We start from the raw sequence: 28,000 nt of genomic DNA on the forward strand, positions 1-28,000 counted from the left end.
AGCTCCCCTGTGATATGTGATCCCTGGAGATGTGGCAGAATTCAGAGAGAGAGGACCAACTGCAACCTGCACATTAACCCCTCCTGGAACACTGGTCCCATGTTGAGGTGGGAACCACGTTTTGTTTGCTGGTTTGGTTTTGTTGCTTGCTTGTTTCAGATACCCAGGCTGGCCACAGACTCACTAGGCACTCAAGAATGAGCTTGGCCTATGGTCTCCCTGCTTCTTCCGCTCACGTTAGCAGTTCTCAAGCTGTGGGTTTCAACCCCTTTGGTGGTGGTGCATATCACATATCATGCATATCAGATATTTACATTATGATTCATAGCAAAATTACAGTTATGAAGTAGCAACAAAAATAATTTTATGGTTGGTGATTACCATAATATGAAGAACTGTATTAAAGGGTCGCAGTGTTAGGAAGATTGAAAGCCACTGTTCTTAAATGATGAAACTGAGGCATATAATACCATGCCCAGTGTATGTGGTGCTGGAGGTCAAATCCAAGGCCTTGCGTGCCAGACAAGCACTTTACTCACAGAGCTCATCTTTATCCTGATAGAGTCACATCTAAATGTGACAAGAAGTCCTTCCCTGATGCTGATGACATAGTATTGTGCAAACAGTCTGCCCCAGGTTGGTGACTACCTCCATATTCTGCTGCCTATAGAGCCACTCAGTGTCAAAACTACCAGGCAAGATCAGCTGTGTTTCATTATATCTCTGGAGGGGCCATGAGATGGTGCACAGTATCATGAGATGGTGCACAGTATCATGTGATGGTACACAGTATCATGTGATGGTACACAGTATCATGAGATGGTACACAGTATCATGTGATGGTACACAGTATCATGTGATGGTGCACAGTATCATGAGACGGTACACAGTATCATGTGATGGTACACAGTATCATGTGATGGTACACAGTATCATGTGATGGTGCACAGTATCATGAGATGGTGCAAAGTATCATGTGATAGTGCACAGTATCATGTGATGGTACACAGTATCATGAGATGGTACACAGTATCATGTGATGGTACACAGTATCATGAGCCGGTACACAGTATCATGAGACAGTACACAGTATCATGAGACAGTACACAGTATCATGAGATGGTACACAGTATCATGTGATGGTACACAGTATCATGAGACGGTACACAGTATCATGAGATGGTACACAGTATCATGAGATGGTACACAGTATCATGAGATGGTACACAGTATCATGAGACGGTACACAGTATCATGAGACGGTACACAGTATCATGAGATGGTGCACAGTATCATGTGATGGTACACAGTATCATGTGATGGTGCACAGTATCATGAGATGGTACACAGTATCATGTGATGGTACACAGTATCATGTGATGGTACACAGTATCATGTGATGGTGCACAGTATCATGAGATGGTACACAGTATCATGTGATAGTGCACAGTATCATGTGATGGTACACAGTATCATGAGATGGTACACAGTATCATGTGATGGTACACAGTATCATGAGACCGTACACAGTATCATGAGCCGGTACACAGTATCATGAGATGGTACACAGTATCATGAGACGGTACACAGTATCATGTGATGGTACACAGTATCATGAGACGGTACACAGTATCATGTGATGGTACACAGTATCATGAGATGGTACACAGTATCATGAGACGGTACACAGTATCATGAGATGGTACACAGTATCATGTGATGGTACACAGTATCATGTGATAGTGCACAGTATCATGAGATGGTACACAGTATCATGAGATGGTACACAGTATCATGAGATGGTACACAGTATCATGAGACGGTACACAGTATCATGTGATGGTACACAGTATCATGAGATGGTACACAGTATCATGAGACGGTACACAGTATCATGAGATGGTACACAGTATCATGAGATGGTACACAGTATCAGGAGATGGTACACAGTATGAGTGATCACCTAATCCCTCCATTCTCCTCCCATGAAACAGCACAGAAAAACTACCCTAGCTGAGCCAGCAAGGTGACTCAGAGGGTAAACACGCTTCCTACATGCACCTGAAAACCCGGTTGGATCACCAGATCCCATGTAAAAATGAAAGGAGAGGACCTGACTCTTGAAGTTGCCCCCTGCCCTCCACATGAGTTTTGCAGCACAAATGACCCCTACATACACACACACACACATACACACACATACACATGATAAGATGATGATGATAGAAGAAGAAGAAGAAGAAGAAGAAGAAGAAGAAGAAGAAGAAGAAGAAGAAGAAGAAGAAGAAGAAGAAGAAGAAGAAGAGGAAGAGGAAGAGGAAGAGGAAGAGGAAGAGGAAGAGGAAGAGGAAGAGGAAGATGACAATGATGATATACCAAATTATTTTTGTCTAAACTGTAGCTGAAAACTATCTCAGCAGTCAAGAGCACTTGCAGAGGACTGGAGTTGGGTTTCTAGCACCTATGTCAAGTGACTCACAATTGCCTGTAACTCCAGCTCCAGGAAATCTAATGCCCTCTTCTGGCCTCCATGGGTACCTGCATACGTGTGCATACTTACACACAAAAGTAAAAATAAATCTTTTTTTTTAATAATTTAAAAAATTTTAAAGTTGTCCTAGTGGATCTGGAGAGATGGCTCAGTACTTAAGAGTACTTGTTCTTGCAGAGGACCAAGGTTCGATTCCCAGCACCTACATGGTAGTTCACACAACTGTCTGTAACTCCAGTTCCAGAGAACCTGATGTCTTCTGACCTCTTCAGGTATCAGGCACACACCTGATGCACACATAGACACAGGCAAAACACTCAGACACAAAATAATTTTAAAAAATAATAATAATTTTTAGAAAACTGTGTCCTTCACCTTTGTGTGACCTTGCACACGTCAAATGATCATTCAGAACCTTGAACTGTAGTCTGTAGGTTAAAATTATCCAAATCCCACAGGTACATATGAAGGGTTCATTTAAACAGCAGTGTGTGCTACTGAAGCCCTACTGTGTGCCCGTGCCACTTTAAACACTACAGTGAAACACTAAAACCCCTGCCCTGTTCACTCTTGCCAGACACTCAACCTTTTTACATTAAATTTACTCAAGCAAAACTAATGGGGTGCCTCTCCCTAAGAAATCTGTCAAACACAGCTTCTGCTGCCTTCATAAAGACAAGATCCAACAGGCAAGGCAGCTGCATCAGAAAAAAAGAACAGAGCCCAGTAAGGCCTTCTCCAGAACGAATTATTTTCAGCTCAATAAGGTATAAGGTTACAGCCCTCCAAGCTTTAAATATTAAGAGTTTCATCATGATTATTCTGTAACTTTAAGCAGCGCGGTGGTAATGCAGTTACCCAGGGTGACTGGCCAAAGCAGGAGGTGAGGTTTGCTGGGCTCGGAAGCCAGGTCCTGCTGTGCAGAGAACCTGGGTACCACTGGCAAACCTCAGTCAAATGAGAATGTCTGGAGGAAGTGACATGTGGAATGGGGGTCTCCTTGCACCAGACTCTATGCTGGGGACACAGCTAGCCCAATTCTGAGTTCTGAATCGACACTATAAGCAACCATCAATCCCTACCCCAGGATGTTAGGGGCCAAGAGAGCATCTCTGCTTTACCTAGAAGAGGCCTGAAAAGTCCTAGATGGTCAACACAGTAAACGGCCAGAGTCTCCCCAGGCCCAGTGCAGCCAATGAGCTGGCTACTGAGTTAATGCTGCCCTTAGACGACTTTAGCCCCGTGGCACACCTCCTCCTTGGGAGATGTGCCTGGGCTGGCTGGCCAGCCTTCCTCTCCCTGCTGCTCTCAAAACAGTAGCCAGTGCCTGTGTTTATCAGCACCGAACCAACCTCTGTCCCTTTCTGTCTGCCCCCCCAACACTCCCTGATATTCATATCTAACCACAGTGACAACCCCTAGATCTAGGGCAAGTGAGTACTGACTGGCTCTGATTCTCCTGGCACTGAAACACTAATTTCAAAAGACATATTTGCATGTTTCCCATTGATCATCTAGACATTGTTTCCTTTTCTTTTTTAAATTTAGTTTTATTTATTTTATGTATATGAGTACACTGTAGCTGTACTGATGGTTGTGAGCCATCGTCTGGTTGCTGGGAATAAAGGTTACTTGTTCTAGTTGGTCCCCTGCTCGCTCCAGCCTAAAGATTTTTATTTATTATTATATCTAAGTACACTGTAGCTATCCTCAGATACACACCAGAAGAGAGCATCAGATCTTATTATGGATGGTTGTGAGCTACCATGTAGTTGCTGGGAATTGAACTCAAGACCTCTGGAAGAGCAGTCAGTGCTCTTAACCGCTGAGCCATCTCTCCAGGCCTAGACATTGTTTCCGAAGGACACAGTAGATGAAGTGTGGGCATCGAAGGTAAGATGTAGAAGTGACATATACTTCCCTGAGACCACAACACTAAGAAGTAAATATTACTTAAGCAAATGTTTGCAGATGGAAAATTTATGGCTAGTGACTTTGTTTTGAAGTTGTTATGGATTCTTTGTGAATTTCACATCATGTGCCCCAATCCCATTAGTCTACCTGTCCCTTCATATTCATCCTCCACCCTTGCAACCTTTCTCTCAAAAGATAAAAAAATTCAATTAAAAAATTAAGCAACCTCACTGCAGAAGCTGCAGTGTACACTGTGTGTCACACGGTGTACCCATTTTGCCCACAGAGCTTCACTTTCAAATGTTCACTACAATGAGTCATTGGTCTGGTTCGAGGCCTCTGGCTTCTGCTACATCGATACTGGATCCTCACTAGAATTCCTCAGGACATCCTGCTGTTGTCCTGTGTCATGAAGCTCCTTTATTTTGGTTCTGCAGAACTGGTTCTCCACTCCTCCATCAGTTCATTGATTGGGCAGATGCTGGAGTGGGCCAACTCTAAGCCCTGGATCTGGGCCTGATGGTAACTGAGTTGGTCAACCTACCAGCTCTCCCACACCCATGCCATCAAGGTCAGTTCTCCAGCACTGCCCCAGAGAGGGGTGGGGACCACTCTCCGAGGCATCTTCCCTGCCCATACCACTGCATGGTCCTCCCGGGGCGGGGCCAACCCTCCCATGCTCACGCCCCCAGCCTGGCTCGCCAGCTCTACTATAGTGAAGGGCCCACTCTCCCCTGAGTGCTGAAGTCAACCAGCTCTCACTCTCTCCTACTGCTACAGGGGCATGGTCCGAGACATGGTCGCCAGAGGCAGCATGAGCCAGGACCTCACCATGGCGTCAGGTAGCAGCACGGGCCACTCATATCAGGCTGTTCTTCATTACCCTGGAGTCTCCCGTTCTATCTCTCTTCATTGTTCACACTCCATTTAGCTTCTTTCTCTCTCCCTTCTCTCCACCAACTCATCTGAGCGATACCCAGGCCCCTGGGTGTCCTCTGCCTCACCCACACCATGGTGTGGTGGCCACAGTGGTGGCTAATGGATTTTAAAGAACTTCCTTGAGTCATATAACTTAGCCAAAGCCTAGCCAAGATGTATTGTGGAGGTCTGAATGAAAATGGCCCCCACAGACTCACAGGGAGTGGCTCTATTGGAGGTGTGGCCTGTTAGAGGAAGTGTGTCACAGGGGGTGGGCTTTGAGGTTTCCGAAGTTCAAGCCAGGCCCAGTGGGTCTTTCTCTTCCTGCTGCCTGCTGATCCTGATGTAGAACTCTTGGCTACCTCTCCAGCACCACGTCTGCCTGCCTGCCTGCTGCCATGCTTCCTGACAGGATGATAACGGACTAAACCTCTGAGTATAAGCCAGTCCCAATTAAATATTTTATCTTTATAAAGAGATTTTCACGGCCGAGCGGTGGTGGCACACGCCTTTAATCCCAGCACTTGAGAGGCAGAGGCAGGCAGACTTCTGAGTTTGAGGTTAGCCTGGTCTACAGAGTGAGTTCCAGGACAGCCGGGGCTATATAGAGAAACCCTGTCTCAAAAAAAAACCAAATCCAAAGAACAAAAACAACAACAACAACAAAAAAAAAAGAGTTGTCATGATCAGGGCTGGAGAGATGGCTCAGTGGTTAAGAGCATTGACTGCTCTTCTGAAGGTCCTGAGTTCAAATCCCAACAACCACATGGTGGCTCACAAGCATCCTAAAAGAGATCTGACGCCCTCTTCTGGTGTGTCTAAAGACAGCTACAGTGTACCTATTTATAATAATAAATAAATCTTTAAAAAAAAAAAGAGTTGTCATAATTGTGGTATCACTTCACGGCAATAGAACACTGACTAAGACATGCCCTGATTCTAAGCTCGCATGCCCGTTTACCTTTCTTGGAAAGAGTGACAATATAGTACGTGCATCCAGACGTCAACTGTTAGCCACACTGTGCCTGGCCTCCTGACAATATATGGGCTTGAGGAGCATGGAGAACTGGGGCATCTCCTAAAACCTGTCTCTAACATACATACCCTGTCACTTCCTTCCTAGCACCCCAAAGCCCTTCAGGGCATAGACAGAGGTCCCAGAAAGGCACAGCAGTTGAGCCAGCTTGGCTTGAATGGAATGAAAACGGCTGACATGTTCCTTGTAAGCTGGGACGATGAGCCCAGCCTGCTGAGGTTTGGGGCAGCTGGCCCTTGGTGGCCTTTCCTTCCTCCTACCCGGGAACAGGGGAAGCCATGGTAGCTAAGCTGGCCAACTGAAACATATTCAGCCTCGCAACCTGGTATCGTAAATGTCAGCCCTCCTGGGTCCAGTTTGCATTTTAACCACCAGCTTCACAGCACCACCACCAGGAAAGGGAGCCGGGCAGGAGGTTCTTGGTTCCCTGCATGGGTTTTTTTTTTTTAAATTCATACTTGGGCTTTCCCACCAAGGCTGTTCCTTACAGCTTTTCTATCACAGTGGCAGGGGCTGCTGCTGCCTCATAGGGCCCCCTGCCTGGGTCTTTTCTGGCAAGACAGCTTAGCCTCAGCTGGGGCTCCTCATTAGGCAAGGACTGCAGACAATGGGCTTCCTAAGTCCTCCTCCAGTCCCACTACCCCGTCCAGGAGGGGGGTCTCTGCTGCCTCCCAAGGGCCCCACCCTACAACACTCTAAGAGCACCCCACACCTCCTCAAACCTGCGGGGTATTTCTGTCTCTGATCCACTCCTGCATCCCAGCCAGCTGCTGAGCCTTTGATCATCCTGTCTGCCACTGACCCACTCTGCTGCCCATGTGACCACTATGATGTCATTCTCTCTCTCTCTCTCTCTCTCTCTCTCTCTCTCTCTCTCTCTCTCTCTCCCCACACACACACACACACACATACACACACACACACACACACACACCTATGGCAAATTGAAAACCATCTGGCTTCAGACCTAGGGGACTATGCATAGCTCCCAGTTCCGGCACTTGCTCCCCGTGTAGCCTTGCTCAGGCATGTCTCTAAGCTTCATCTTCTACAGCTAAGATACAGGGGTGCAAGTGGCTCCTGCCCACCTCAGAGGCGTGGGACAAGAGGAGTGGCGGGGGCCCAGTGACTGATGCTTCTGTCTTCACTGGTAGGTGCAGAACTAACGGAGTGTGAAGAAGACAAAAATGAAACACCTCTTTGTAATCTGTTTTTTTTTTGGTACCTGGAGAAGATGGATTAGACTTAAAGCAAGGGGCTTCCCAACATGTCCCTGCAAGATGCAGATATGAAGGGTAGAGGCAATTTGCTTATTTGGGGTGTGTGTGTGTGTGTGTGTGTGTGTGTGTGTGTGTGTGTGCTTTTCATTGCCTTTTTTTCTGCTCATGTCTCTAAGTAGCCCAGATCTTGAGCTAGAGATGCTTCTGCCTCAGCCTCCCAAATGCTGAGATTACAGGCAAAGAGCGAATTTCTGAGCAGCACACTGACCTAAGACATGTTTGGTCTCCAATAAACACTGCACTTGAAGCAGGTATACGCAGTACTTGCTACAAGGCCAAAGAGATGAAATAGTTTATCCAAGCTCACACTAACAGCCTGAACAGCTGGGATGTGAGCTGGATTCAATTTGAAGGCCAGGCTCTCAGAACTAGTTTGGACGAAACTAGGAACCAGCAAACAGAACTAGGAACCAGCAAGCAGACAAGTAACTTTACTGCAAATGGAGTCACAGGCATGCGACAACGCTCCCCACCAAGAAGCAGTGTTTACACCTTTCAAGGAATTTTACAGCTGTTATCTCATTGCATCTACTTGTTCTTTTAACCAATATTCACTGAGCATCCTTATATTCTAAACTATCTTCGAAATCCTAAGAATGCAGTAAGAGACAACCAAAGTACCTTCTCATAGACACTCATATACTATAGCAAGGATACACGCCAAAACAGCAACAAAGGCATAGTCATAGACAGAGAGGTAGACATAGATACAGACATAAAGACAGGACATAGACAGACAGATAGACATGGATACAGACATAAAGATAGGACATAGACAGATAGACATGGATACAGACATAAAGACAGGACATAGACAGACAGACAGACATGGATACAGACATAAAGACAGGACATAGACAGACAGACATGGATGCAGACATAAAGATAGGACATAGACAGACAGATAGACATGGATACAGACATAAAGATAGGACATAGACAGACAGACATGGATACAGACATAAAGATAGGACATAGACAGACAGATAGACATGGATACAGACATAAAGATAGGACATAGACAGACAGATAGACATGGATACAGACATAAAGATAGGACATAGACAGACAGATAGACATGAATACAGACATAAAGATAGGACATAGACAGACAGATAGACATGGATACAGACATAAAGATAGAATATAGACAGACAGATAGACATGGATACAGACATAAAGATAGGACATAGACAGACAGATAGACATGGATACAGACATAAAGATAGGACATAGACAGACAGATAGACATGGATACAGACATAAAGATAGGACATAGACAGATAGACATGGATACAGACATAAAGATAGAACATAGACAGACAGACATGAATACAGACATAAAGATAGGATATAGACAGACAGATAGACATGGATACAGACATAAAGATAGGACATAGACAGATAGACATGGATACAGACATAAAGATAGGATATAGACAGACAGATAGACATGGATACAGACATAAAGATAGGACATAGACAGACAGATAGACATGGATACAGACATAAAGATAGGACATAGACAGACAGATAGACATCGATTCAGTCAGGCATTGTAGACAAACAGACATAGACAGTCTCCATGAGCACAATTAAATCAGGACTGAGGGATGTGAGAGATGTCAAGGAAGGCCTCACATTACACATCCAGCAGAGAAAAATGTGACGATTGTCAAGGGAAAGAACATTCCAAGTACCAGTTGATGCAACATTCCAAAGAAACTGGTCACCCAGTGCTGCCCACATACCATAAAGAAGACATTATGACAGAAAAAAAAAAAAAAAAAAGCAACAACAACAAAAAGACAACAGTAGGAGTTGAGATCTTTGCATCAGTGAGGGGGTAAATATGGAGCCTTGCGGGTCACAAGGATGACTTTGAGTTTTGTTCTCCAGGGTGGTGAGGACCAGAGAATGTAGAATAAAGTGGGCGACCTGATTGGATTCACATTTTAAATTTTAACTAAGGACAAGAATGGAAGAAAAACAGAAAACCTCAGGCTAGCCCACATGGTATACGGCCCTGAATCTCACAGGTGATAGTCGCTTGGACTGGAGGGCAAGCATAGAAGATGCTGAGACACAGTTGGACTGGGGAGCTGTTGCCAGGGGAGCTGGAGTGTTCTGAGAGTCACCCCAGAAACATGAACCCCAGAACTCAGGACCAGAAAGGGACATGAATGTGCCACAAGTGTAATCTCCAGTTAATGAGAATGGAGTCGACTTTAAGAGAACTTGCTCATGCCTCAGCCAGGGATCATGGTACTACCTGTATGGAGCCCAACCCAAAATGTCCAACTGAGCCCCAGCACCAACCACTGAGCCATCCCGGGGTCCCTTACCCTTCTCCTAGCAAGATGGCAGGCCAGCTGCACCATCTACCACGTACTGTGTATTTTTTCAAACGACATTTTCCAAGTAGGGAAAACACAGCATGCCACTTTAATCAAGATGATAGTACGAAGGAACAGCTCTTGGGGAGGCATCAGATGGCTCCCAATCGGGGAGCCACACCGTACCCCCCACAAAGAGGATGGTAGCTCTTGGTCCATAGTCTTCCTCAACACAGGCTTGTCAGGTGCTTTCTGGATTACCAAGAACTATGAGGGGCTGGTGGAGAGAGGGATACAGACTGAAGAGTCAGGGGAGCCATCACCACAGGCTGTGATATGGAAGAGAGGATGACCGAGGTGAGTACAACAGTCTCCAGTGCATGCCCTGACTCGAATGCAGGGTGGTGGGATGGGGGGAGTCAAGTAGGAGACAGCTGAGCCTGATGTGCGGAGAACCATGGATGCAGGCAGTGCCCCCACGAGAGGCAGGACAGTGTCGCCAAAGCAACAGGAGTGCAGCAGAAAACACAGTGTCTGTGTGGAGCCTGCATTAGAAGGTTAGAGGCGCCTTCCTAATACTGCGAGGCTGTCATGACTACCACCCCATCTCACAAGGAAAGCTGAGGCTCAGAGACCATCAGGAGCAGGTCAAACCTGTGTGTCTGGCTTCCCAGGGAAGAACTATCATCTGGTGCACAGCTGGAACCCCATCACTCAAAAGCACTCTGTCCGAGTTGGGCCAGGCTGGTCTGATGAAAGGCCAGCTAGCCAGTGAGGAGTGCGGGAAGCTTCAGGTGGCTTTTTGGAGAGCAGACCTCTTCCCAAGTGTTAAAGCTTTTATGACAGAAGCTCTCAGACGGCAGAGTAGTTCTCACACACCTTTAATTCTTCTGGATAGGACTCTTATATACAGCTTTGGGGTGGGTCAGGGTCTGACAATCCCGTACTCCTCATTGGCTTTGTCTGAGAGCTTGGGGAAACCTTATTTGCATGTGGGAGGACTTGGTGCTGCTCCTACAGGACTGATGGCCACAGACGTCTCTGCAGGGGGGCTGTGGGAGGCTGTAGCTGCGACAGGACCAAGGGGCGTGGCCAAACAGCTGCAGTCCCTTGCAGGCAACAGTCACCTGCTGGGTCTCAGGGGTTTTAAGCCTGAGCTCCACCAGGCTCCAGGCTGCCAATGTACAGCTCACTGCCCCACAGATGAGCAACCAATCCTGAGAACAAGATTTTCAGTGGGCCTGGATATGGGTAGACAGGACCCCTCTGCTCTGAACTGGTTTGTAGATCAGGACAAAATTAACCCTGGCTTCCCAGACAGCTTCTACCACAGCTCCCCACATCTCGCTTTGTAAGTTCTGATGAGAGAATTACCAGAAATAAATGTTCCAAGCTGGGCGGTGGTGGCGCACGCCTGTAATCCCAGCACTCTGGGAGGCAGAGGCAGGCGGATTTCTGAGTTCAAGGCCAGCCTGGTCTACAGAGTGAGCTCCAGGACAGCCAGGGCTACACAGAGAAACCCTGTCTCGAAAAAAAAAAAAAAGAAGAAGAAATAAATGTTCCAGTTCTCTAAACCAGTAACCTTCCTAAAGCTAGCATGAGCTAAACAAGCAGCCACTTCAAGGGACACACTCAAAGCCACAGATGGGGGTACTCTGACAGCTGGGGAAGGACCCTTAAGATAAAATACAAATAGCCAGGTGTGATGGTATACACCTTTATCCCAATATTCAGGATCTCTATGAGTTCAAGGCTAGGCTGGTCTACCCAATAAGTTCCAGGACAGCCAAGCAGCCAAGTCTACATAGTGAGATGCTGTCTAAAAGAAGGGAGGAGGGGGAGGAGGAGGAGGAAGTAGAACGTGAGGAGGAGGAGGAGGAAAAAAAAACATGAGACACAAATGACAATCCATAATGGGGTATATAGAAGGGTGCTCAGGGCTCAGACTAGAAGCCAAGATAACCACACGTTGGTTGGATACACTGTAATTGCCAGAGTATAACCTACTGAAAATCTGGCACTGTAGGCATGTGAGGTAGGACAGAATTCTGTCTTCAAGATGGCTTGACATGAAAGAGGTATGTAGGGTTCAAGCTTTTCAATCAGAAAAACACAGATTCAAACTGCAGCAGCCCCCGCGTATTGCTGACTCGGCGCAATTTACTTAACCTCTCCTAAACCACAATTCGCGTTTCAGAAAAGAGAAGTAATACAATATACCTCACAGAATTCAGATGAGACTTAAAACAAAACAATGCTGTAACGGGCATACAGTAAGAGTTAGCTATATAAATTGGGTGATCAATGGAGTGAGAGAAATTGCAAGTCTGTCCCCTGGTGGAAAGTTAAAGCCTAGCACCTCGGAGAACGAAAGATGCATTAAAGGTGTATGGCCAACAGACACAGAGTCTTGGCTGGATCCCCCTTGCTGCTACAGAGCAGAAGGCATCCACTATCAGTCCTCAGCTCTGTGTACGCACACACATGCAACCAGGAGAAAAGCCTTCAAGGCTGAGTGTGCACAGAAGCCACATCTAAGAATCCATTAGAGAACATTCAACCAGAAGGTGGTGATACTGACAATGAGATCCCTGCAGGGGCGAATCCATCTCTAACACACCAGCCGCCAGAGCATCAATTAGAAACCTCTCAGGGAAACTGCTCTTTAAAATAGCCTTCCTTTTGGTTCATATTCCCACTCATCAGTGCTATACACACACACACACACACACACACACACACACCAGACTCATCTCAACTGAAATTTCTAAAACATAATTTGTGATCAAATTGATATACACTATTGTTTAAATTGACAATCAGGGATGGAAACATGGCTCCGTGGTTAAGAGCACTTACTGAAGAAGACTTAGGTTCAGTTCCCAGCATCTATATGGCAGCTTAACTCCAGTTCTAGGAGATACAGTGCTCTCTTCTGGCCTCCATGGGCATCAGACATACATGTACACACACATATACCCAGGCAAAACACTCACACAAACTAAACTAAAAATAAATGAATTTAAAAAAAAAAAAAAAACTAGGGCTGGAGAAATGGCTCAGAGGTTAAAAGCACTGACTATTCTTCCAGAGGTCCTGAGTTCAATTCCCAGCAACCACGTAGTGGCTCACAACCATCTGTAATGGGATGCGATACCCTCTTCTGGTGTGTCTGAAGACAGCTACAGTGTACTCATATAAAATAAAGTAAATCTTTAAAAAAATAAAAATAAAAAAATAAAAACTCTGTGAACTGGGCGTGGTAGTCATGCCCACAGTTCCAGCAACTGGAACAGCACAGGACCCTACCTCAGAGACAAAACGGTTATAAATAAATAAATAAATAAATAAATAAATAAATAAATAAATAAATAAGGCATGCGTGATGTTGTATGCGGACCTGTAATTTTAGCATTCAGAAAGCAGAAATGTAAAGATGACTGAGTTCCCGAGTAGCCAGAGCTACACGGAGAGATCCTATCTCAGTAACAAAGGAAAATGATTGGGAAGCTAGGTGAAGCTCTTGCCCAGATCTGCAGACTCCAAATGTCTTAGTCAGGGTTATCATTGCTGGGATGAAACACCATGATCAAAGCAACTTGGGGAGAAAAAGGTTTATTTGGCTTCACATCATAGTGTATCACTCAAGGAAGCCAAGACAGGAATTCAAACAGGACAGGAGCTTAGAGGCAGGAGCTGATGCAGAGGCCATGGTTACTCCTGCTCCCCATAGCCACAGGGCTGCTCAGCCTGCTTCCTTATAGAGCCCACGACCACCAGCCCAGGAATGGCACCACCCACAATGAACTGGGCTCTCTTCCATCATCACTAATCAAGAAAATGCCCTGCAGGCTTACCTATAGCCAGAGGTCATGGAGACATTTTCTCAACTGGGGCTCCCTTCTCTCCAACAACTGTAGCCTGTGTCAAGTCGACATAAAAACCAGCTAGCACACCGAAGAAAGCTAGACACAGGAGCATCCGTCTGTAATCCTGATGCTCTTAAAGTGAGAGGGAGACAAAGACAGGAGAAGGCCAGAGCTTCAGGACCAGCTAGCATGGTAAACCCAGCAATGAACAAGAGGCACTGCTTCAAACAAGGTGGGAGGGAGGGGGGGGACCAACAACCAAGGTTATCTCCACACACATGTGCACCCACCCTTACACATACAAACACACACATAAAGACAAACAATAAGGAATAAACCAAAAGTCAAAGCAAGTAAATGACTGTGAAGGAAGAGGCTCAAGGGTCCTCCTGGGATCGCCTTTCGTAGGGGGGTGAGCAAAGTGACATCCCAGGCTTCCATCCTTTCCCCCTCTCCCCAGGGATCCCAGGTTGGTACCCTGCATCTTCCATGCGCTCGGGAAGGGCTGGGAAGAGCCCCCAGCACCCAGAAGCCATTCCACTTCTTTATCCGGTTGGTCCTGAAAAGTCACAACCCTACCCTCCGGACAAACTTTCAAAAAGAAAAGCCATGGTGGTGGCTTATCTCAGAAGGTAGGTTATGGTGCTCCCGCCCTATAGCCTGACTCTCTCTGCTCTTCCTGAGGAGCCCCTCTTCACAGGAGAAAGCAGACTCTCCCTGTGGGACCACTCTTATCCGATGGTGGCGGCTCTCATCAATTGAGATCGTGCCCACCGTGGACCCAACCTTCATAGGCTCTGAAGGCATTTCAAGGACATTAGTATTCATTTTAATGTCACATACATGGACTTGGAAACTTTCCAAGATCTTTCTGTTTATTTGTTTCTTTTTGTTTTGTTTTTTTGCTTTGGTTTTGAATTCGGTTTTCCTGAGACAGTGTAGACCAGGCTGGCCTCAAGCTCGGAGATTCATCCGCCTCTGCCTACCCCACCCCCACCCTCAAATGCTAGGATTAAAGACATGGACCACCACCACCTGGCCCTTCTGGGCATTTTAATATTAGTTTCTATGCTTAAGTCTGTGCAGCCCTATAAAGAAGCAAGGACTGGATAAAGAGATGAAGGGTGAGCTCTCAACCCAGGATTGGGCAACTAGTCAAGTGCAAGGCTAGACCTAGGAAGATGCTAGAAGACAATGAGACACAAGGTGCAACCTCTGTATGAAGTGGTTGAGTCCGGGAGGGTGGGTGACATGGCCTGCAGACGCCCTACTTACACATGACCAACTCGGTCCTTCTGTGCTGCTTCCCATGAGAGTCCTGTCTACACAGGAGATGCCATGGGATGCTTATGTGGTCCCTGAGGGTGGGTGGGGCTTGCACAGGGCCTGACACAGGGCAGGAGTTCTCTGTGTTTCTGACTTGACTGTGAGCTGTCCTAAAGGTTAAACATGGCTGCAGGGAATCATTCCCACCGCCCAGTGACCCAGCCCTAAGACAGGCTGACCACGCATAAAACTGAGGTTGCAGGATCAGTCTGCAGACACCACCATACCAAACTACAGTCCATAGTCACCACCAGCAGCAGCCCATTTTCAGACACCCATGATGATCTTAAAGGATGCATGTATATCACACAAGTGTGGGGTCTGTGAAACCTCCCATTTTGAAACCAGCAGGCTGCCCATGGATGTGTTTGTGTGGGCAAATGCCCTGCAAGGTTGGAAGAAGACAGAGAAAGTACAGCCACGCTTCTGACCTTGAGAAGGGTATAGTCTGCTGTGAAGTGACAGCTCGCAACTATCCCAGGACACCTTAACTCCCTAGAGCAGTACCAGCCAGAAGCCTCAGGGAGCATTACACCCTGTGGGTGAAGCCAAAGCCTCTAGAACAGAGGGTCTCAACCCTGTGGGGGTCATATATCAGACATCCTGCATATCAGCTATTCACATTATAATTCATAACAGTAACAAAATTATAGCAAAAAAATGTAGCAATGAAATAATTTTATTGTTGGGGGTCACCACATCATGAGGAACTATATTAGAGAGTCACAACATGAGGAAGGTTGAGAACCACTGGCCTCGAGAAAAAAGTTTGAGAAAACCAATAAAATGCTCAGCCAGAAACCCTCCTGATACAAAATGCCTAAAATTCAGATAAATGCTTTTTAAAAAAAATTCCCTATCTAGCAAAAGATTACCTTGAACTACGGGTTCTCCTCTCTCTACCTTCCAAGCACAGACTGAAGGTGCAGATCACCACCTGGTCTGTGCAGTGATTAGAATCAAATTCAATACTTTTCACAGGTTTGTCAAACACTACCAACTGAGCTACACTGTCAGCCAGAAATGCTTTTGTAAGGACAAAAGGTGATCTGCTTAATGTATAATTAACACATAAGGAATCAAAGAAATTTTACAGGGGCTGAACTCAAAAGACAAGACATTGGAGAAAATCAATAAGCAGATTAGGAATATAGTTAAACCACTCTTAGCATCTTAAAACTACAATACAATCAGTGAAATTAAAGATTCTATGGATAAGTTTTAATCAGTAGACAAGAAAAAAATCCAAAAAACAAGAAAATTGTGACTTCCATAGCTTTGCTTAAAGAGACTAAAACTTAGCTGTGATTTTTAATAAACATGAAAAAACGGGGAGCTGTAGAAATGGCTGGATAATCAGGGGGTCTGATTGTTCTTGCAGGAGATCCAGTTTCAATTCACAGCACCCACATCAGAGAACTAACCATTGACTCCAGCTCTGGGGGGAATCTGACACCCTCTTCTGGCCTCTGCAGGCACTGTATGCACACATACACACACACACATACACACACACACACACACATCATATACTTATATGGAACTACTTACCTATACAAAGTAATAATTGAAAATGAGAGGGTAGCAGCCTGTGAACCTGTAACTTGAGGTCTAGGGAGAGAGGAGAGAAATCAGTGAGAAAGCAAGACTGGAAAAAAATAACAGTAATAAAATTTCCACAACAGGCGAGACACATAGCGCTTGTCCATCATGATGCACAAGACCCATGCAGGATAAAAATAAATCCACCTTTCCACCCTCAAGACAAACTACGTAACATCAAAGACCGAGTGGATGTTTAAAAAGCAGAAAATAACAGAAAAGTCTGCCCAAAATGCTGAAATAGCAAAAATATCATTCAAGAAAGAGTATTAAAAAATATATTTTCTCACAAAGTATGTCCAACTAATACCTCTGTCAAAGAATCAAAAGAAAAAGTTACATACGTGGACAACTGACTCTTTAAAATATATTTGTGGAGTCTTTTTTGTTTTAAAAATTCCTTTTGTTGACACACACAAAAGGGAAGTTCAGAACACAAGCCAAGGAACTCTGTTCCATCCACCATGTGGGCCCCAGGGATTGAACTCAGTTCTGCAGGCTTAGCCGCACGTGCCTTTACCTGCTGAGCCATCTCGCTAGCCCAGAACTGACTCTTCTACAAAAATACAAAAGCAGTTCAATAAAGAAATGATATTTGATATTCCTTTCAACCACAGTGCTGAAATACACACAGACCACAGGCAAAATCATGAGCTTCCAGCTACACACACCACACTCAAAAAGTTACCCCAAAATGAGCTTTACATGTAAAATCCAATACTATAAAACTCGAAGAAGACAACAGAAAAGTGTGACACTGGGTTATAGAGAGATTTCTAAAATAGGAAAAAGCCCCACAGATAAAAATGATTGGTAAATCAGACGCCATCCATTTTTAAACGTAGGACATTTGAAAGATCACCATTGAAAAAAATGGAATCAAGCCACAGAATAAGAGCAAATGCTTACAGCGCCCCTAAAACCTGTGTCTGAAATATATAGAGGACCTCAAGATTCAACAAGAGGAATAACCCTCCCCTCAAAGGGTAAACATTTGCTACACCCAGCATGGATGGATCCGGAATGCCAAGATAGAAATGAGTATCTAATGTATGGTTTAGGTGTTATACATTCTTGAAAACTTGTAACCTGTAGCACATGTGAGGTGTAGCCAGAGGTGAGCCACCTGAAGATTACCACAGAAGGTGAGAGAACTCCAGGAGGTAACAGCTATGTTTATGCTCTTCGCCACAGTGATAGGATCTTAGTTTGCTGTCTGTTGCTGTGATAAAAACACCATGACCTGGAGAGGAAAGGACTCCGACATGAAGGAAAGTCAGGGTAGGAACTCAAGGCAGGAACTGAAGCAGAAGCCCTGCAGGAAGGCTGGGTTGGCTTGTTTCCCCTGACTTGCTCAATCTGTTTTTTTTATACAACCCACCTGTCCAGGGGTGGCACCACTCACCATGGGATGGAGTCTCCCACATCAATCACCAATCAAGAAAACGTTCCACAGACTTGCCTCCTGGCAAACCTGATGTGGCTTTTTTCTCCCTCTGGTGAGGTTCCCTCTACCCACATGACTCTAGCCTGTGTCAGGTTGGCGTAAAATACTAGCCAACACACAAGTTATAGTTCAGTAAGGTTTTTAAAAACTAAATATTTCATGTAGGGCCAATGTTGATGGTTCATGCCTTTAATCCCAGCACTTGGATGGTAAGGGCAGGTATCAGATATCAGTGAGTTGTAGACCAGCCTTGTCTACATAGGAAGTTCCAGGCCAGCCCAGGATACATGAGGCCCTGTCAATAGATAGATAGATAGATAGATAGATAGATAGATAGATAGATACATAGATAGATACATAGATAGATAGATAGATACATAGATACATACATAGATACATACATAGATACATAGATACATAGATAGGTAGATAGTCTATTTAGTGTGTGTGTCTGTGTGTCTGTGTGTGTATGTGTGCGCGCACGCGCGCGCACGCGCGCATGATGCATGTAAGCCAGAGGACAATCTATGGGGTGAATACATTCTAACCACTATGTGGATCCTGAGGATTGAACTCAGGTCGTCAGAGAAGCACCTTTCCACTGTGTTCCATCTCAACCCACCCTCAATAAAGTTTTTTTTTTTTTTAAATAAAATTATATTGACAGCTTCCAGTGACTAAGAATTTCTTTCTGGGTTTTCCTTACGGCATCTCTGATTTTATTCAGAGAAGAAATACAGCCACATAAGAAGACCACATTTCCTAGTCTCCCTAGAAGGTAGGTGCAGACTGAGTTCTGAGAGCCAAGGAAATTTGAACAGAGGGGTCATTCTGAAAAGTCTTCCCAAACAGAGGACTTCCCCACAGACCCGTTCTAAATGGAATAAAGTCTGTCTGGACCATGAAGTGATTTTGAAAATGAAGACCAAGTTCTGCTGATGGAAGAAGCCTTAGCGTCCAAGTCTCTGGTAACAGGATCATCGTTAACAATGGGCCTCAACACTGACTTTAAGACAGTGGTTCTCAACCCGGGGGTCCCGACCCTCTTTGGGAATTGATTGACCTTTCCACAGGGGTCACAAATCATATCCTGTATATCAAATATTTACATTATGATTCATAACAGTGGCAAAATTACAGTTATAGAGTAGCAAAGAAAATAATTTTTATGGTTAGGGATCACCACAGTGTGAGGAACTCTATTAAGGGCCTCAGCTTGAGGAAGGTTGAAAACTGCTGACTCAGGAGAAAAACAAGCTTTATTCAAGTAAGTCACAGTGTCCTCGGTACTTTGTTTTCCTACTGTATGCATCTCAGCCCAACGAACCCTCACTGACATACACCTCCATTGGTGCTTGGTACAGCAGCCTCACTGCTAAAACAGGCATAGTCTGTCACCCAGTCGATGCTGGCTTGGCTTGAGTCCCTCCTCTCTCTCTCTGCTTAACTCAACTGTGAGGGTTAGTGCCAATCATCAACCAGTAGACTCTAACATCACCAGGGAGAAATGGACCTCTGGGCATACCTTGGGGGATTAGCTTGATTATGTTAACTGAAATGGGAAGCCATTGTCCACTGTGGGTGGCGCCATTCCCTGGCTTAGGTCCTGGATTGTTTAAAAGCTGAGCAGTCTCCTGCATCTGCTGCCCTCACCTTCCTGTTGGCGAATGCCCCTACAACCTTGATTTACCCACAATAGACTTTGCCCTTTGACGGTGAGCTGAAGGAAATCTCTGTTTCCTTTGGGTTTCTTTTGCCAGGGTATTACTCTTATCCCAGCTACAGGAGAAGAAAACGAGTAATACTTTGGTCTGAGCTAACCTCCATCACCAGGGCTAGCTGCACATTGAGCTGAGCTGACTAGCACACTCTGGAGCAATGTCCTTTAAATTTTCCTAATTTGCATTGTGTTTGTCATCTTATGCAATCTACTAAGCCACTAAATTGATAAAGATGAAGACCATACTCTCAGTTCTCAGAGAACTAGGGAAGCTGGTAACCAACCGGCCAGCAGTCTACACAATCCCAAAACCTATGGGAGGTTATGTCCAAAAGCAGGCTCCAGTCACGTAGGTAACCACAGAACTTTCTCTATTTAGTACCTTGTTCCAATTGGTCTGTAAGAGCTCTGGTGGGGGAACTATGTTGGTTCACGTTGGATGCTCAGTGAAGCAGATACACTCCCAGATCTCAAGGAACTGCTGTGCAAAACAGAGCTGGTGTGGGCTAGCCTCTATGTAGACAAGTGGCGTCTCCCCTCTGTCTGCTTGTAACTGAAAGAATTAAAGGACTCTAATGGTTCCTTCTCTCTTCCTTGGATTGCAGTGACTTTTAACCTTTCCAGTCTCCATCAGTAATGCTTGGGACATGTCTGGGAGAGGCAGAGTTACTCGTGCTAGGAACACCAGGGCTGGTGAAGGTCCATGTGACTCAAAATACACAAGGTCCTGAGGTTCCAACCCTTCCTGCAGAGCTGATCCCACTCACCCAAACCAGTTGTTATCAGTGATCCTCTTCCAGGTCTACAGGATCCGAGTTCTCAGGAATGGATCCCAGTGGCGTCTTTAAAATAATAATAATAACCTCACACAGGTACACACATACACAACTGATTATAATTGAAGCTTATAAAACTACTGTAGTGTAAACAATTGTAGCCTTGGGGCTGGGGAGGTGGCCATGAGGTTATCATGCATGAGGGCCTGAGTTCAGATTCCCAGAATCCACTGGGTGCTACCGCACACACCCACTTCATGCTGACAGGGGCATGCAACCTTACAGAACCTGTGATCTCTAGGCCACATGAGAGAACCTCTCTAAAATAAATAAATAAATAAATAAATAAATAAATAAATAAAAATAAGGTGAAGGCTGATGTGATGGTGTACACCTTTAATCCCAGCACCCAGAAAGCAGGAGGCAGATCTCTTGAGACCGGTCTGGTCTACATAGCAGGATACTATCTCACATCATCATCATCACCACCATCATCATCATAGAAGAGAGTGGTTGAGGAAGACACTTGACAACCATGACTGCCCGAAGTTACATCTAACGGGCTACCTGGAAGGAAAGCTGGAGAAGGCGGTGAAAAGAGAGCGAGACCAAGACAACAGTTGCTGTTCAAGGTCCCAAGGTTTAATGGAAGACTCCAAATACATAGGTGGGGGAGAACCCTTTCCCCAAAGGCTGGAAACTCCACAGAGTTCGGTTGCTCCACAGTTGGCTAATATCTCCCAGGAAACTGCACTGCGATCCTTGAAGAACAATGGGCTTCACCTTGGTCTGAGCGCTCCACCCTAGGTAGAGGGGATTATGGCTAACATAGGAGTTCCTGCTCAAAGACTAGGAGAGGAGCTTCAGCTAGGTGGATGTCAAGTTCCTGTCAGGTGGCATGGCACCCCAATAAGGCTCTCTACAGACAACTTCTGGCCTACACACACACATACTCACACCTACACACCCACAATGCACATCCCTCCCCCATCCTAATCCACCCACGACTGTAGCCATGAAGAAATTAAGGTAGTTAGCTTCTATGCGCTCTAGTGGAGGCTTACATATTTTCCAAAAAGAGAGGGAAGGAAAAAAGTCATATTAGTAGTTAATACTTTTAGAGGCACTTGGGTATATATCTCTTAAGTATCTATAGCCAATCTAATGACAGTCCAGGAACTGAAGCCATCCCCTCCTGCTGCCATCTAAATCCTTACCACTAGATGGCAGACGCACACCAGACTTTCTGCAGTTTAGGGTAGCCATTTGGAGCCGCTGAATTTAGTTCTCCAGTGATTCCGGAGAACCAGCACGTTCCTAGCATACGTCACAGGTTTGGCTTTTTATTTATTTTTTTACTTTTTAAGGATAAGTGAACACATAACAAACACAGGAAAAATCTAATGTGATTTTACAACGGAGACTGGATACTGCAGAGGAAACAGATGGCACTGAGCCGGTTCCTGTGAAATGCATGCATGCGCCAAGCATCCCAGGCAGGGAAGCTGTCACAAGGTTTGCCCCACCGGCCACCAGGTCAGAACTCAACATACACTCAAGTCCCTGGAACCACTGAATCCAAACAGCATCTCAAGTCAAGGTCCAGTGTGGACGTCGCGATGTGACACCTAATTTACATAGAGAGCAGTTTTATGTTCCTGAGATGTGTATACCAGGGCTTGTCCTGTCTCTAATGGGATCACATATTTTCTTGTAGCTCGTGATTTATTGAAAGTGTATGTAAGTATACACACCAGACTAGGCTAACATCTAGTGCATCGTTTCGGTTTTGCAATGTTGGGGATTGAGCCTGGACCCCCTGCTTATGCTAGGCAGGTGCTCAAGTACCAAGCTACATCCCCAGTCCAGAAAATACCTTCATTAAATTGTTCTCTTTGCAGGGGGGAGGGGCAATTGGGAGGGATATTTCTGAGACAGGGTCTTCATATGTGAACCAAGATGACTTCAAATTTGTCATCTTCCTTTCTGCCTCAGCTTCTCCAATATTGGAGTCACCGGTATGTGCCATCAACTTAAACTTTAAATCCACTTTAAAGCACCTAAACACCCCCGGCATACTGTGAAGAAATTCACCTACCCTAGTCTCTTGGAGCTGACAAGACCCTTTCTCTGCTCCTTGTATTGAAGCCTTTTAAGCAGGTATTAACCGTTGTCTGCAAGTCAACTCATTGATGGCTTCACTAAGGCAATGCCAATTTGGAGCTCCAACACTAGCTGGGAGACCCACAGCCACCTGGGACTTCCATTCCATGGGATCTGATGCCCTCTTTTGGTCTCTGAGGGAACCAGGCAAACAAGCGGTATCGATTCTTGTTACGTGGAGGCAAAACAGCCATACACATAACGAGAATTAAGAGCAGCACCACTCACCTGCCTCACCACCAAAACCACCCTAGGGAAAGAGGGGACACTGCTGAGGCTCCTACTGAGAGATCTGCCAAATTCCAGGGATGCCTGGGGTTAGCACAACAAGCATCTGGAAAGACGGGATGAGCAGGGGTAGAGGTGAGGGGAACTAAGACAGGGAACTGCCAGGAGCTGCAAAGAGCACAAGTGTGAAAGCCTCTGGAGGTTGGTATGAAAAACAGGAATAAGCTGGCTGTGATGGCACGTGCCTTTAATCCCAGCACTTGGGAGGTTGAGGCAGGAGGATCTTTCTGAGTTCAGAAGCCAGCCTGGTCAACAAGGCAAGTTCCAGGCCAGCCAGGGCTATATAGCAAGACTCTTGTTTCAAAGAACCAACAAGTAAATAGACAAACAAACAAATAAGCAAAGCAAGAATAGGAAGGCTGGAGCAATGCCTCAGTAGTCCAGAGGATTTACTGCTCTTTCAGAGGATCAAGTTTGAGTCCCAGCACCCACATTCCAACACCTTGTGCACGGTATGCATATAGTACACGTGCATACATGCAGACAAACACTAACGCACATTTATGTTTTAAAAGTATACACATATACCTTCATTCACATCAGAGAGAGTTATAATTAAAGTAAGCTTCCTTCCACCACATGCCCTGCCCTCCCCTCCCCCACTGGTTCACTCCACCTGGGTCTTGTTCTCCTTTTCGACAGAGAGAAGTGGGTAGGTCTGGAAGGCAGCAGTAGAGGCTACACAAACATCGCTGAGCACAGAGCCAGCATGCCTAGACCCTCAGCCCAGTGTTCATGTGACAGGAAGTGCAAGGTAACTAACACTGGGAAAGTCCCAGGTCAGCTAGGGCCAGGGGTCTGCCCCACACATATCCCAGGACCCAGGAGGCCTAAACCCAGCAGGCTAGACAACCCTACTTCCTCCAGAAATGCAAGGCCCAGCCCTCCCTCCACCGAATTCTTGCAGCAGGGTGCGGAGGCTGCTTCTAACCAGGCACCACAAAGGAGTTAAGAGTTGAATTCATTGTTTTTATTTGTTTTTATTCACAGCCAAGTACATAGGGTGTGGTCATTTCATAGCACGAACAAAAAAAAAAAGCAGGGCAGTAAAAAGCAAAGACGGGAAGAGGCAGCATCTTGTAGGGAAGGAATAGCCTAGGTCTCCAGTCACTCGACCTTGCTCCCAAGGCAGGCCTGGGTGGGAACTCACTGCCTGAGAGAAACAGGAAGCCGCTGAAACACGTCACCTGTGCCTGGCACCGAGAGAACAGAGCGGGTCCGGAGCCAGAATCTGAAAAGGGGACTTGTGTACACCAGATGCATCCAATGGTGCCTTTCCCAACCTGCCCTCTTCCTTGTTCTGACACAAAGCATACAGCAATTGCCTGGAGGAAAGTATAAACTGCAAAGGAGACGGAGCAGGCCAGCTGGTCCTTCCCAGAAAGCACGGGCCTGCGTGTACCCAGGACTGACGCTAGCCTCAGGAAAATCAGCCCATTCTTTGGAGACTCTTGGACATGTACACAGGTTCCAAGGGCAGGGAAAAACATTTCCCTGCAAGAGACTGCATTCCTCTACAACTGTGGGGCTTGGAGGTCAAGGTTGATTAAGTCTCCACTTTTGGCTACTCAGGGGCACACTGACCCAGTGGCCTCCCAAAAGGCTCTCACCCTGGATAAAGTAAGCTGGAGCCAACTTCTCCCATGATCTCTGAGTAGCCACCGCCCTTATTAGTTCTGAGACTGGTGACTTGGCCACTCCCTTCTCCCCAAGGCCTGAACCAGGGCCTACTCTACCTATGCCAGATCAGATCTGGGTTACCCAAAGAGAAGTGTTGGGGGAGGGGGGTTGCATTACCATGGTGAGGTGTGTGTGAGGCTGGACCTTCCTGTGACACAAGGCTCAGAACTTATTTGTTTCCTGAACACTCAGGCCAAAGACACACGTGAGCAGGTGGGGTAAGCAAGCACCACTGGGTGGCTCTGCAGCGGAAGGATTTGTGCACCTGTGACCAAGGTTGTGCAGACCTGCCCAGCTCTGCTTCCTCTCTATTCACAGCTAAAAGTCCCCGGATGACAGACACCATGGTTTCCAGATCCGTTTAGACCTCCGACTCTCCAATGGAACGGCAAAGCCAAAACCTCAAGACTCAGACCACAGTGTTTCCTGTAGAAAGTTCAAATGCACACAACTGGCCAAGAGCTGGGCGGCCTGAGAACGGTACAGCTTCCATCCCTTCCCTGTACTGCTTCTAGCCGATCCAGAACTGGTAAGAACCACTTCCCAAGGAGGTAGGGGTAGAGTGGTCCTACAGCTCGTGTCCAAGCGAGAAGCGGGCTGCTCAGAGGCTTGGTCCCAACACCATAGGCAGATGAGGGGGCAGCTAAAAGTAAAGGCTCAGAGATGAGAAGAATCCATTTTCCACGGCAGTGGGCTAGACAACCAAGGCACTAAGTGGTTTGGCACCTGGAAGCTTCAAGTAAAGTTGAGCGTGCTGCCCACAGAGCGGCCAAGGCTCTAGTACACAGGAAGAGGTTTCCCATGAGCACATGCAACACCAGTAAGCCCGAGGTCCTTGTTCTTGGGATCTGAGGCCAGGTCCTCACCTACTGTTTTTAATCGCAGAATTGCACGAAGTTGATGTGATAAAGACTGCTCCCCAAATACTCGAGATGGATCTGCCTTGGTGAGTGCGCCTTCCCCTGCAGAGCCTGCACCCTGGCCTCGTACTGCCTCAGGAAAGTGGCAAAGCTCTGCTGAGGACTGGGTTAATGACATTTAAATAGAAAAAAAAAAAAAAAAAAAAAAACGGAATTGAAAGCAAATTTGAATCCTAATTGGGGAATTAGACTGGTCGAGGGAACCTCGGTGTGGTTGTGAAGTAAACTGAGAAAGAGCCTGGGTGGGCTCAGTGGGCCACCCAGACATGAGGCTCTCCCCTAGGTTGAGGTTAACTAAGCATGTGGCCCCCAAAGCACACAGGATGTGACCACCGACATGACAACCCACGGTCCTTCTGCAGCCAGGCACAGACCGCACACCTGTCCCTTCTTGCGTGGCCCCATTCCCTCTCTGGCTGTCTTCTCAGCAAGTCAACGTCCACTTCCTCTAGACAGGAGCTCCCACCAAGAGGAAGTGCTCAGAAGAAGCGGAAAATCTCTCTACCTTGGGCATCTTTCCATCTGAAAGTCCCAGCTTGGATACCATTGATTTCACTACCCTCCCTTAATATCTTCTAAGAAACAACTTCTCCCCGCCCCTTCCTGCTAGGCAAACACCTTAAGATGGTGTCGGTGTAGTTCAGGAAATCCTGAGGTTGCTGCTCAAGAGACTCTCGGGTGGGAGACATCGGCTGCCACCTCCCGGTACAGTCCCAGTTCAGGAGGGACCAAAGCTATTGCCAGCTCCATGGATGGGACTCCTGGGGCAACCTCCAACAACTAACTGTCGGTGGTCAATACCAGATGTCGTTAACCAAAGCTGAGCCAGTCCTTATCCAAATACGTGTCCAGGCAACTTAGCGGCTGCTTCCCCGGGGGGACAGCTTTCCTCAAACTCTCCAGGGGACAAGAGTCCTACCCCGCCCCCTTCTCTCTTTTTGTACAGGATGAGACCCTATAAAATCCCCACCTGGAAATTGGAGACAGCTCTGGCTTCCTGGGAACAGACAGCACAGGAAGGAGTCATGGAGGTACCCAGGCAGCCAGAGCAAGGAGAGAAGGAACACAGACAGATTGATCTTCCTCAGTGGGCCTCTTCCCTGAGATTGAGTTGAGTTGAGATCACACTTAATTTCAACTCCAAACAAAACAAAAACAAAGAAAAGAAAGACAGACAAGAAGTATCTCCCTCAGCTCCAGTTTCAAGAAGGTGGCATCTGAAAGGGGAGCCCTTGAGGGCTGAGTCCCATCCCCACTGAGGCCCAGGGTGCTGAGATCCAGGGACATCGACCACCCACCCACCCACCCAGCTCCCATGGCTCCCCGGCTGCCAGAGCACAGAATTCTGCTGGGCGGGGCTCCAGGCCCAATGCCCATGCACAGGTTCCTATAGGATACTTATGGCAAACAGCTTTACAGTATTTGTACAGTTACACAAAAATAGATCCTTTCTTTTTATATATACGTATGTATGTGTGTATTTATAACTGGTTACACGTTGGATTCATAATTAAGCATCACCAGTACTAGTTGGCACAGTTTGTCACTTAAGCTCAGGGTCAAGTTCCGTCAAGATTTGCTGTTCCAAAGTACAAAAAGGCAGAAAGGAAGATCAAGGCATTTCATCTCCGTGGTGTTTTCTTAAATACAGTAATTTCTGAGGAGGCGATATGTACAGGTGACCAGAGCCTCTCGACCCCTCCTGTGTCTTGGAGCTGGGGGCTGGGGTTTGGAGTCAGGGCGCGGGGGTCAATGTGGCCGGCTGCTGGACTCTGACGCCTGTCTCTTGCGGGACGGGGTGTGGCCGTTGAGATAGCCGTTCGTCTGCCGCTTGGAGAGCCCTCCGTTGAGGATGTCCTGGATGTGCTGCACGATGAGGTTGATGGCCACTGTGGGACAGAGACCAGCAGTGTTAGGGACAGCAGGGGCTGTGAGGACAGTCTGTGGGCATGGACGGGTGCCCGGAAGCAGAGGCAAAGGCTTCCAGGAAAATGGCCCTGACCCTTGACAGCAAGTCACCTAACCCTTCTCCGAGCCTCCAGCTGGGCTGGCACACCTCCTTTGCAAAATATTCTAAAAAGATAATGATATCCAATGAACTGGCATCTACTAGGAATCAGCCAGAGGGCCCACCAGATGAAGCAAGCAACCCCAAAACTGTGGATAGGACTCTCCAGTGATTTGCTTTTGTTTTTTGGGGTGTTTTTTGTTTGTTTGTTTGTTTGTTTGTTTGT

At 46.5% G+C, this 28,000-nt stretch overlaps 1 protein-coding gene across 3 annotated transcripts in view; it reads right to left on the reverse strand.

Moving 5' to 3' along the window:
• Positions 1-24,114: 24,114 nt before the first annotated feature.
• The window catches only part of Uck2 (uridine-cytidine kinase 2), a 59,812-nt gene continuing 55,926 nt past the window's right edge, over positions 24,115-28,000 (reverse strand). For all 3 annotated transcript variants that reach the window (XM_052200114.1, XM_052200116.1, XM_052200115.1), the window contains exon 7: positions 24,115-27,655. In XM_052200114.1, coding sequence (XP_052056074.1) covers positions 27,516-27,655 — 140 coding nt within the window. In that variant the 3' untranslated portion in view covers positions 24,115-27,515. The remainder of the gene's footprint in view (positions 27,656-28,000) is intronic.

Source organism: Apodemus sylvaticus, chromosome 12 (genome assembly GCF_947179515.1).
Source record: "Apodemus sylvaticus chromosome 12, mApoSyl1.1, whole genome shotgun sequence".
Classification (NCBI taxonomy): Eukaryota; Metazoa; Chordata; class Mammalia; order Rodentia; family Muridae; genus Apodemus; species Apodemus sylvaticus.